The following is a 13240-nucleotide window of genomic DNA, read 5'->3' on the forward strand; positions in this document are numbered from 1 at the left end:
TACACAGCAGAAGGGGGGCCACTGTTTCTGCCTTCAAATATCTGGGAAGCATGCTATCTGACAATTGCACAGTGGACGATGAGATTCAGCACCGCCTCAAACCATTCCTGAACATTTTTTTGCAGTGCGGCAGGGTGCATTATCCTGCTGAAAGAGGCCACTGCCATCAGAGAATAGCGTTGCCATGAAAGGGTGTACCTGGTCTGCAATGATGCTTAGGTAGGTATCACGTGTCAAATTAACATCCATATGAATGCCAGGACCCGAGGTTTCTCAGCAGAACATTGCCCAGAGCATCACATTGCCTTCGCCACCTTGCTTTGTTCCAGATTCAAGATGGCGGCGCGCTGGACGCAGCGGCTACTGCGGCTCCCTGTTCAGTGTCGTGTTTTCTTTGTTATTTATATGTTAGTTTTAAGTTTATTTACAAGTGTAGGTCATGCACTCTTCTACAACCGTCAGGAACTTTTAAACCTCAGAACGGATTACTCACTTCCCTCCACCATCACGGACAATTTCCCCAGCTCCTGTGTTTATTGCTTCTATCTACGTTTGTGCCTTGGAGAGCATCGTCTGTAGGTTCAGTTGCGACATTATTTAAGTGAGTGATGATGTCTGTTATAAGAACGTCGTTGTATTCATGTTAATATGAAAATAGCTATGTGTAACGTTAGCTTCTCCCATTTTCTGTTAGCTAGTTAGCCAGCCAGGCTTTCGGTTGCTAGTTAGCTGTGTCAGCTCCGTGGTAGAAATGTCACGTTATTCTGTCTGCCCGTATTCCGCCTATATTATAGCATATTGATCTATGTCATATGTACATTATTTACAATTAGTTCATAAGTCATTCATAAATCATGTGTGATTTCGTAATTCCTAGGTTATGTGCAGCTATTTACATGCAGTTATGTAGCCTACAATTATTATTTACATGCAGTCATGTGCAGTTATTTACATGTGTTATGTAGTTATGTCATAGACATGTGATAACATTTTATAATTTATGCAATGTTTATTGAAACATTATTTCTCTGTATTGCCCCCCTATACAGTTTTACAAAAAAGGTTTGAATTCTCAAAGTTCTTCAGTAAAGTTCCTCAACTTGGACCGGGACTCTGTATTTCTTTGGGATTCTTCATGTTGGCTATCTGTCGGCCTGTTTATACATGGACACAGACACGTAGGACAGAATAATGCCTATAAACAGTTTAGTTCAGTTTATTATCAAATTAATTAAAAAGTGCAACCAGGGCAATGAAAGGGGTGTGCTCTGACTGCTCTCCTGGACAGCTGACATGCTAGCCACCACGTGTACGGAAAATGAAGTAGTACATTTAATTGCATCAAATTTAATACTAAATGGACACGTTAACAATCCCATAAGTTAAGTTTTTTTGGGGGATTTTCTTCCCCCGTCTGCTGATCCGGGGAGGGCTGCAGACTACCACATGTCTCGTCCTATACATGTGGAGTCACCAGCCGCTTCATTTCTCCTGACAGTGAGGAGTTTCGCCAGGAGGACGTAGTGCACGAGAGGATCACACTATTCCCCCCCAGTTCCCCCTCCCACCCGAACGGGCGCCCCGACCGACCAGAGGAAACGCTAGTGCAGCAACCAGGACACATACCCACATCTGGCTTCCCACCCGCAGGTACGGCCAATTGCGTCTGTAGGGACGCCCGACAAAGCCGGAGGTCACACGGGGATTCGAACCTGCGACATAAAGTACAGATACTTTATGTTGCAGGGAATTTTCAGTTGGCCATGGAGGTGAAAATGACCTGACTCAGCATGCTTCCACAGAAATGCACAAGAAGGCCACACTAGCTAAAGGTGCAATCGATGCATTCTTCATGGCATCTACTGTGGAAAATGACAAAATTGTGGCAAGTGAAGCCTCGTACGTGTATTATACTGTTAAACATGGACTCAGCTACAACAGCACTGGCTGTTTGTTAAGCTCAACGGTGTGTTGTTTCATGACTCAAATGTTGTGAAGAAGATGCACTTGGGAAGAACGAAAGCTGAGATGATCACAATGAATGTTTTAGGACCAAAGGCTGTGCGGGATATTCTGGATGACCTGTCCCCGACTGAAGGTGAGCCTGTGTTTTACTCGGTGGCCACCGATGCCTCAAACAAGGGAAATAGAAAAATGTTTCTTGTGTGCGTGAGATATTTTTCTGTGTCCGATGGAGTGCAGTGCAAATAAACCTGGCTTTTATGAAGACAGTGAAGAAACTGCAAATGGTATGCATCAAGCTCTGAAGAACTGTCTGGAAATTATGAACTGGGGATTAAACACATCACAGCCTATGCAGCAGATAATGCCAATGTCAACTCTGGGAAGCACCACTCTGTTTACCAGTTACTGAGCAGTGCCAAGAGTGGCATTCTGAAAGCTAACTGCGCGGCTCACATAGCTCATAACACCTGCAAGCACGTCTGTTATCAGCTGTCAGTGGATATTGAGTCACTCCTTTTAAAGATCTACAGCCACTTCTCAGTATCTGTTTCCAGAAGAGAGGAACAGCGTGCATTTTTATTTATTTATTTATTTATTTATTTGCCTTTGTTGACATTGAGTGGCATGAAATTCTGCGTGAAGATTGCATGTGACGGCTGTCTCTTCATCCAGCTGTTGATCGTCCCCTGCACTGCTGGCCAGCTCTCACCTCATACTTCAGGTCCCTTGCGGAGACCTGTCCTGTGGCACTGAAGAGGATTTTTGAGCACGAAGAAAAAACTGGAGCTGCTGAGATTTATCTGTGCTTTTTCCACAGTGTGGATGTGTTTTTGACACACTCGACACACTCGCTGGAGAGAACGATGCTCTGCATCACAGATGTTTACGAGGTGTTGGGCAAATTCAAAGCGAAGATGCTTCAGTGGAAACAAGACAGCTTTTTTGGATACCAGACCAAGCAGCTGATGGACAGACAAGTGTCAACACAAAGATCGAAGCAGCAAAAGGACTTTCTGAAGTTCTATGACTCTGTCATTGCATAGATTGACAAGTGGTTTGATTTCTCATCGGAAAATGTAATGATGAAACTGATCGGCCTACACGAGGAGCTCTCCTTCACTGACCTGGAGCAGGTGGTGGCTGCCCTCAAAATGACAGAGACAGTCAGTATGGACCAACTCTATGAAGAGTTTTGTGCTAGCAGGGAGGAAATACAGAAAGCCAGACAGGATACCACAAAATCCACCGATGAGAAGTGGGTGGCAGTTTTCCAAAACACAGGGAAAGCCAACTTGATCAGCATGTTCAGGATTGTCTCATTTCTCCTCTGACGGCCATTAACTGGTCAGACTCAAGAAACAGATGTAGCACAGAGCTGAACAAAAATGAACTTCAAATATCTGTGAACTGTGACTTGCCATGTAAGGACTTTTCTCCAGCTGCACAAAAGGACGAAAGGCTGCTTGAACCGGTCAAGAGCAACAAAAAATACCCATGGAAAAGTAGACTTGATGAGCAGAGGCATGCCCCTCTTTCCCTCTTTTGATTTTAAATGTTTTTTGTTGTTGTGAGGGTCCAAGTTGTGATTTCCAACTTATACATAGTTTAAGTGAATAAGAATAAGAAGCACTCATTCCCTACCACTGTTTGTGTACACAGAGGGCACACCTTCTGTGAGTCTCTGCTGTTTGATTCCTCTGCCAAACTACAGCATACAGAAGCTATTGTTACTTCTAGTGTGTCATTTGTAGGATTAACAAGAAGGGGATAACGTTGTCTAACCTACAGTGCAAGAGTCACAAGTGTTCTGACTAATAGTAAAGGTGATAGGTAAAGGTTCAAATAAAGGACTGTGTTAAAGGAACCTGCTGTAAATTAACAAACTATTATTAAACCTACCGAATGTTACCGAGGCTTGTGTGAGTTGTGTATTGAGCTTTAATTTGACTGTAAAAGATTAGCTATCATTATGACAAATAGCTTAAAACAATACACTGTATAGTCACACAACACCATACCCACACCGCCGCGGCACGCCACCTTTTGTCCCCTATTGGTAGTGAAAAATTCTGCAACCCTAGTATGGCGTGTCAAATTGTTCAGATGAGCAGTTCTCGAGAACGCAATCGGCCGGATCTGAATGTCCTGAATGGCGCTACACTAGTTTAGAAAAACGAATCGAAATAAAACAATTTATGGATTTCTAATATCCTCTTTTGATATTGCTATTCAATGCTGTACTCATGTGCCACAATAATGTAATGCGTTTGAGTCGAATTATCTTCATCTGGGGGTTTTTCAGAAAATATTGATTCATGCGATTAATTCAAATAATTAACAGCATATCATGTAATTAATTCAATTAAAAAACTAATCGTTTGACAGCCCTATTGATAATCCATCCATCCATTATCCAAGCTGCTTATCCCAATTGGGGTCGCGGAGATGCTGGAGCCTATCCCAGCAGCCATTGGGCAGCAGGTGGGGAGACACCCTGAACAGGCCGCCAGGCCATCACAGGGCCCCTATTATATCATTAAAAATCTTAACAATGTTCAAACCAGCCACATACCATATCTTGAAGATAACAATCTTACATGTATTTGATATTTTGTCTTTTTAAAGAATGTGGATGTAGAGGCACTTGGCTACATTAATCCATCACTTGGGGCAGCAGTCTTTCAGTCGATGTGACATATAGCTCTGCATATCAGACTGGTAATGTGCCTCCTCTGCCAGATGCCACTAAACAGCCAAATGTTACACATTGTATCTTTAAAGAGAAGTGAAACACTGTTTATTTTCCACCCAATTTGAAAAATGCAGGTAACTGTGTTGAAAAATGAGACAAGGAGTATTGTGGCGTGTTAACATCATGCTGCATCCAGCACGTCAAAAATGCTGAAGCTGTACTGTTATTTGACGGAAAATGGAAAGTTACTGCGGTAAAAGTGTTGTATTTATGAGTCAATTACCTCCAAAGTAGTAGGTCCCCCCAGTCTTGATTTGAAAAGGGATGGCTGTTCTGATGGTGGAGGCCTCATTTCCATCAATAGTCAACATGGCATAGTTATCCATGACATTCAGATGGATGCTGTGCCACTGGCCATCATTCAAACCAGATCCTGAAAGAGAAAAAAAATCAAGTGGCATAAGACATCAGGCACACAGTCCCTAAAGGCACCGTGTACCTACTCTCTTACAAAAGAAAAACAGTATCTTGTCTTGATGCATGCTCAATAATCTAGGTAAGGAAATCAAAGAAAGTTGAATCAGTTCATCTGACACAAGGTTTAGTGGGTGAAATGATTCCTCACTCAGCTAAGCTACCCCTCCACTCAACTGACTGCAGGTATTCCCACCCTTATAAACAGCATAGTTGCATAACGAACCAACCAACTATCGGGTTAACTACAGTTACAATGGCCATGTGTACTACTCATAGAGGATTGGGGAATAGTTGCAATCACAGCATTATAAGATGGCGACAGATGTACTCTGTGCCCCCCGGTTCAGGGATGGTTGTTCCTTCTTCACATAGATGGCCTCTTTGACTCCTTGTTTAAATAAGCGTTCCTCCTTATCAAGGAAGTGCATCCTTGAAAGAGTTGTAACATATTCAGGGGCAGCTGGGAATCCGCCTTAGCCGGAAATCGAACCCGGGCAGCCCGGACTATGGGCGACCGCGCTAATGAGTCAACTAGGGTCCGACCTGTTAGTCAAGGGCTAGCAAGTCTGAAATAAAAGACACATGCATTCGTGTAGTCAATGAGAGAAAGTGTCCGTCTCTTCTTTCCTGCAATTTCCACACTACAAGGGTTTACATTTGATTTGATGAAGCAAAATTGGTTTTCCTTCACTAACGGATCGGGAAGTTTTTCTCCAGTGCTTAGCGCACGTTTCGACCCGTAATACTCTCTGTCTTCCTTGTTTAGACCGTCAACATATTCTCAGATTTCCATTTTCTCAAATTTCTAAATATTCTCCGTTTAATTTTAAGTTTTATACACTTTCATAGGTTGTTTCTCGGCCATGTTTTGCCACACGTTCTGCGCGCACATCTTGTTTACAACGCAGCTTTTACGTCACGCGATAACGGGTCTATTAGCCATTGCATTCCAGAGCTAAAGCTAAGTGCGAAGTCATGCAAGTTTGGATAATTGTAAGAATCCCTTATCGGAGACAGAGTTGTCTGTGGGATCACGTCAGATGCAATGAGACAAAGTTTTAAGAGAAGTTGACACGACTCTTGAAGAAGCTATCCAAATATGGATTGCGTCGGAAACGACTAAAGCCCAAATTCTGCAAATGCATGACGAGGAGCGTAATGCACAAACCTCTGCACGTGAAAGCAAGCACATAGATGCAGTGAAACACAAGCAGACACGAAGGAATGAACAGAAAAATAAAACCAAAGAAAGTGAAAAAGAAGCACGCAAGTTTAATTGCAAAAGATTTTGAACTGAGCAAGCATCACGCAGTTGCCCTGCATACGGAAAAAGAACCACTTCGCTAAGATGTGTAGATCGAAGAAAGTGCACGTGGTTGAGGACGATGCCGTCACAGAACAGAGAAAGTCTTTTCGGTGATGTAGTGCAAACGCAGCCGCAGACAGATGAAGGGACAGTTGAATTGAAAATAGCACGCAAATGAAGTGGCGGCTGGTGCTATTTTCTTTTTTGGGGGGAGGGGCGCAATTGACCTTGAAGCAGCACGCCTCACAGCTACTTTAAAGTACACACAGTCACAAAGTTATTAAGAAGGACAACGTAGGCTATAGATTTCATCAGGGCTCATAGATGGTGAATGATTGACAGTCGAGACGAGGCGTGGTGGTGGGTGTGTGAACATGATTGACAGCCACGAGAATTGTCCAATCACATTAGATAAAAAAACATTAAAACAATACCAATTTGCTGCCAGTAAAAGTGGGAGTGTCTGGTGCGCACAGAACTGTGCCCCATGGAAAATCTGAAGAAACCAATCAGACAGCAGCTTCAGGTCACCTGCTCGCCAAACGTTTGAGGGCTTGCATAAGGTATCATTTGGCCAGCGCAACTCACCCGGGAAGTATAAGCATTCACACAGAAATCAACCAAATACCATTTGGAACCAATAATTAATAGTTGCTGATAGGCACACAGACTAGAAACCACTTTTATTTCATAATTATTTGCATTATACAACTACATTATATTTAACATGTTTAAGTAGACTCCTCCGAGAATCATCACCTTAATGTGGTGGAGGGGTTTGTGTGTCCCGGTGATCCTGGGAGCTTTGTTGTAGGAGGCAATAGCCCCTGGTAGGGTCACCCAAGGCAAATTGGTCCCAGGGGAGGAGCCAGACTAAGGGCGATTCCCAAAAAACCCAATGAATTTACACCAGCAGAGTTATAGCACCTCGCCCGGAAAAGGGAAACCGGGGCCCCCTCCTGGAGCTAGACCTGAGAGAGGAACTCCCTGGCGAGCATCTGGTGGCCGGGCCTTGGCCCATGGGGTCCGGTTGGGCCCAGCCCAAAAACAACAACATGGAGCCACCACCCCATGGACCCACCACACGTGGGGATGAGAATTGGGGTAAGGTGCAATGCAGGCCGGGCGGCAGGCAAAGGCGGGGACCGGGGCGTACTGACTTCCGGCATCGCAGATTAGTCCTCGGGATGTGGAATGTCACCTCTCTGGCAGGGAAGGAGCCTGAGCTGGTGTGGGAGGTGGAGCGGTACCAACTAGATATAGTTGGACTCGCTTCCACACATAATATGGGCTCTGGTACCAAACACCTGGAGAGGGGCTGAACTTTATTTTTCCGGAGTTGGCCAAGGTGACAGGCATCGGGCGGGTGTGGAGATACTCAAGTCCCCAGTTGAGTGCCGCCATGTTGGAGTTCTCCCCAGGGAATGAGAGGATTGTCTCTATATGACTGCGAGTCGCTGGGGGGAAGGCTCTGAATGTTGTGTGTACTTATGCACTGATTAGCAGTTTGGAGTATCCGGCCTTCTTGGAGTCTCTGGGTGGTGTCATGGATAGGGCTCCACCTCGGGACTCTATAGTTCTGTTGGGGGACTTCAACGCTCACGTGGGCAATGATGGAGAAACCTGGAGGGGCGTGATTGGGAGGAACGGCCTCCCCAGTCTGAACCCGAGCGGTGCCTTGTTATTGGACTTCTATGTGAGTCATGGATTGGCAATAACAAACACCATGTTCGAACATAAGGTAGTTCATAAGTGTACTTGGTACCAGGACACCTTAGGCCGAAGATCGATGATAGACTTTGTGGTCGTATCATCAGATAAGCGGCCATATGTTTTGGACACTCGGGTGAAGAGAGTAGCAGAGCTGTCAACTGATCACCACCTGGTGGTGAGTAGGATGAGATGGCAGGGAAGGCTGCCGGATAGACCTGGCCACCCCAAACGTGTAGTGGGGGTGAACTGGGAACGTCTGGTGGAGGCCCGTCCATGAGGTCTTCAACTCCCACCTCCGGGAGAAGTTCTTGTGTATCCCAAGGGAGGCTTGGGACATGGAGTCTGAGTGGGCCACATTCAAAGCCTCTATTGTAGATACAGCAGGCAGGAGCTGTGGTCAAAAGGTTATCAGTGCCTGTCGAGGTGGCAACCCAAGAACCCGCTGGTGGACACCGGTGGTGAGGGAAACCGTCAGGCTGAAAAAGGAGGCCTTTCGGACTTGGTTGGCCCAGGGGTCTCCTGAAGCAGCAGACAGGTACAGGGAGGCCAGAAGGGCTGCTGCTTCGGCGGTTGCGAAGCATAAACTCGGGTGTGGGAGGAATTCGGTGAGGCTATGGAGGAGGACTTTCGGCTGGCCTCAAGGAAGTTCTGGCAAACCATCCAGCGACTCAGGAAGGGGAAGCAGGGCTTGACTCCGGCTGTGTTCAGCCAGGGAAGGGAATTGTTGACCTGGACTGGGGATGTTGTCGAGCGGTGGAAAGAACATTTTGAGGAGCTCCTGAATCCGACCTACATGTCCTCAGTGGAGGAGGCAGAGTCTGAAGATTCAAGGGAAGCCCCAGCTGTAGGAGCCAAATGTCTCCTAATGGTTAATAGTTAATGTTTTAATTAGTAATTTGAACAATTAGTTTAAATACTTATTTTTACACATACTTTAGGTAGGTAACTGCTTTCTTTATGTTTGTATTAAGTTTGCTGTGTAGTCTTAAGTAGGTGCATGTCAATTTAAGAACTGGAGAAGAGTGTTCCTGGGTTAACGCACTCTGGTTAGGGGAAATAAGCGGAATAACGAGTTGCCTAGAGGGAAAAGTGGAGCCATACGGTTTTTCTGAATGTGCATAGCCTACGTGTATTTGTGCTTGGTGCATACGTGTATTGGGTCAGGTTAAAAGTTATTATTTCATGGATGCAATTCATTATTTCACTGTATGTCTTCAAGCAAGTTTAAATGAATATTTAAAAGGCAAAGGAAGAATCACTCTTGGACCAAACAGACAAGTGGAACACACGTCAGCAATAAAGCTCTTCTCTTTTATTTAGTTTAGGTTTTGGGGGATAGTTATAGCAGCCCTTACATCTTTGTCAGAAAAACACTCTTGCTCCAAGTGGTAAAGGAAGATCGAGACGGCTTTAAGGCATTGTGGACAGCAGGGAAACTCGCTGACGAGGATTACCCGAGCACTGGTGAGCGACGGTAAAAAGAACGGCATCATGGAAAGCAGTAAAAAATGTATCACTAGCATTGTTTAATTTGAAGACGTTTCAAAGTAACGTGGAAATATGGAAGAAGGGTTTGAGGAGCTACCTCGTCAAAAGAGGAATGTGAAAATGATGGAAAAGGATGCCGAGGACAAACTGCATAGGTTAACACAGTCTAGAAGAACTATGCTAGGACAGCTAACCAACCAACCAAGCAAATGAGCTTGAGTGGCTAATGGAAGATGATGCTAACGTAAATGCTTGGGGAAATAAACAAGCTAAATTATAATATAAAACAATTAATCGTTGACGACAAGTTCTCTGAAGATCAAAATTCATAGGAGTCTAAAATAAGTCGTATAAAGGGAAATGTGGATAAAGGCAGTCGAGGAGCGGGTAGAGCAAGCTAGACGCTGTGATGCAGAGGTAAAGCCTACAGACAGTGTATCAATGGCGTAATTTGCTTCGAGCATTAAGAGTAGACGTTGTGGGTCAGACATTGGAAGCAAGGCGTCCTCCAGTGCTTCCTCAGCGCACCTCAAGGCTGAGGTAGAGAGAGCCACATTACTTGCAAAGGCTGCTGCTCTCAAGCAGAAGCAAGATATTGAACGCCGGTTAATTGAGTTGAAGGCAAAAGGGAAGAATTAGAACTACAAACTGCTATTGCTGCCTCTGACACTAAAATCAAATTACTAGAACATTTTGAAACTGTGCGCTTATTGTAAGTAAATCCTACATGTCGAATGACTAATTAATCTGGAGTTCTACCACTACATGCAGAGCCAATAGTCAACACAGAAAACGGAGATGAAGAATTCAGGCCACTTTGTCCCCTGCCCACTGGTGTAGGTCAGTCTCGTAACTTTATTGCAGATGATCATGCAGAAGAAACGCTCTGCAGTGTCATGACACGCCAGAATAGCATTACAGAGTTGATGGTGCAGCAGCACAAAATAATGACCTTGCCACCGTTAGACATCTCTATCTTCAGCGGTGATCCTTTAGACTACAATCTTTTTGGAAGAGCCTTTGAGCATGGAGTAGAATCCCGCACCGAAAGTTATAAGGACCGTCTATACTTCTTAGAGCAGTTCACTAGTGGTCCACCTCAAAAGTTGATAAAAAGCTGTCTTCATATGAAGTCAGATGTAGGTTACTGCAGGGCTAAACAGCTGCTCAAAGAGCATTTTGGGAATGATTACATGATTGCTGTAGCCAACATGAACAAGGTCTTGAGCTGGACACCTATCAAGCCAGAGGATAGAGAAGCTTTAGATGCATTTTCACTCTAACGGCGTGCTGTAATACCATGACTGAAGTGAGTTACATGGAAGAACTGGATAATGTTGTGAACTTAAAGGCTATTGTAGCAAAGCTTCCATACAAGCTACGTGAAAGGTGGAGAGCTGTCGTGTGTAGTGTACAGGGGTAATGCGACAAGAGAGTCAGGTTTAAAGATCTGGTTGAGTTCATAAACAAACAGGCCAAAATTGTGGTTCATCCAGTCTTTGACGATATAAAGGACGGCACAATTGCTAAAGGATCCACAACTAAACAAGATGATCATAGAGCACAGAAAAGAAGTGGAATCAAGAAGTCGTTCATCACAAGCGCTATACCATTGGATCATCAAACGAAAGATGCAGTGCAAACAGAACACACGAATCCCATCACACCTACGACAAGGACATGTCTCTTCTGTAAGGGTGAACACACCATAGAGTCATGTAGTAAACTAAAAGACAAGCCACACAAAGACAAGTTGGAATTCCTGAGAGGTAAAGGACTGTGTTTTAGCTGCTTGAAGCATGGTCACATGAGCAAAGCCTGTAAAGTAAAGGTGAGCTCTCAGGTGTGTTCTTTAGGTCATCCCACACTGCTGCACATTAATAAAAAGAACAAGGTTGCTGAGCCAAAGAAGAGGACTGAAAACTAAAGGTCAAACAGTTTTGAGTGCATTTGTCTGTGCAGAATCTGAGGGTTATGAGCTTACTGGGGCCGCAGAAGATGACTGCACACTCGCAATATTTCCTGTCCACGTCAAAGCAAAGAAGGGAAGTGTGGTGGTGCAGACTTACGCTTTTCTGGACCCAGGGAGCTCTGCCACATTCTGTATGAAGGCATTGATGGATAAGTTAAAGCTCAGTGGAAGGAAGACTGACATACTGCTGAGAACCATGAACGAAGAGAAACCTGTATGCACTTACGCGGTGTCTGGCTTGGAGGTCAGCAGTTTGTCAGGTGACGAGTTCCTTGAACTTCCAGATGTCTTCATGCAAAGGTCAATACCTACAGGTAAAGAAAACATACCCCAGCAGAAGGATGTTGAAAGGTGGTCTTACCTCAAACAAATCTATCTCCCTCAAATTGAGGCCGACTTTGGAGCAAATGTACCCAAAGCTATGGAGCTGTGGGAAGTGGTGAGCAGTGTTGGTAATGGACCATACGCTGTTAGAACCAAACTAGGTTGGACCCCAGTTGGGTCCTTAAGGGAACTCTGTAGTCACGCAGATATGAGAAAACCGATAAAGACAAAGGTGAATTGTATATCTGTGGCCTGTTTAGAGAACCTGTGGCTTCAACCGTTCAAGATAGATTTCCCCGAGGGAGGAAAACATGATGAAGTAGAGTTGTCTAGAGAAGATCATCAGTTCATGGACATGGTCATGGAATCAGCTAAACTGGTGGATGGACATTACACCATATGTTTACCTCTAAAGAGCAAAATGGTAAATATGCCAAATAATCGCAATATAGCTTAACAGCGAGCACACAACTCACAGTGGAAGTTAATCAGGAATGCCTGCTTTCAACAGGAATACACAAATTTCATGAAACAGCTTATTCAAAAGGGCTATGCAATGCAGTTGTCCAATGAAGAATTGACACACAAGGAAGGGAAGGGAAATTGTGGTATATACCGCACCATGCAGTATACCACCCAGTGAAACAGAAACTGAGAGTTGTGTTCGACTGCGCTGCATCCCATCAGGGCACCTCCTTAAAAGAGCAGCTTATTCAAGGTCCAGACCTGACCAGTAGTGTAACTGGCGTTGTCATCCGATTCAGACAAGAACCCGTTGCAATCATGGCAGATGTGGAAGCAATGTTCCATCAGGTTAGAGTGCCTCATTACGACTCTGATTTACTCAGATTCCTTTGGTGGACAGGTGGTGACTGTAACCAAGACTTGACTGAGCACAAAATGATTGTACACTTGTTTGGGGCTACGTCTTCACCTAGCTGTGTCAGTTTTGCTCTGAGAAAGTGTGCTGGAAGCCACAGTGGGCAGTTCAAAGCTGAAGTGGTAGAGACAGTGTTGCAGAATTTCTACGTGGATGACTGCCTGAAATCTGTTGCTACAGATGAAGCAGCCATATCAATGTGTCAGGATCTGATCAAAGTCTGTGCTAAAGGGGTTTTTTGTCTCAACAAATGGGTAAGCAACAGCCGGAAGGTGCTCAACTCTATTCCAAAGTCTAAACTGGCAGGAGAGATGAAGAACTTAGATCTGGACCAGGATGAACTTCCTCTGGAAAGAACCCTTGTGTTAGGGTTTGTGGAAGACCCCAAGCGCACGACACCAGGCAGAGATGGGGTTAGCCTAA

General features: G+C 44.7%; 1 protein-coding gene across 1 annotated transcript in view; it reads right to left on the reverse strand.

The window, feature by feature from the left end:
- Positions 1 to 13240, reverse strand: part of cntnap2b (contactin associated protein 2b) — a 296355-nt gene that overhangs the window by 184510 nt on the left and 98605 nt on the right. The window contains exon 9 of the mRNA XM_056293762.1: positions 4941 to 5090. Coding sequence (XP_056149737.1) covers positions 4941 to 5090 — 150 coding nt within the window. The remainder of the gene's footprint in view (positions 1 to 4940; positions 5091 to 13240) is intronic.

Source organism: Lampris incognitus, chromosome 14 (genome assembly GCF_029633865.1).
Source record: "Lampris incognitus isolate fLamInc1 chromosome 14, fLamInc1.hap2, whole genome shotgun sequence".
Lineage (NCBI taxonomy): Eukaryota > Metazoa > Chordata > Actinopteri > Lampriformes > Lampridae > Lampris > Lampris incognitus.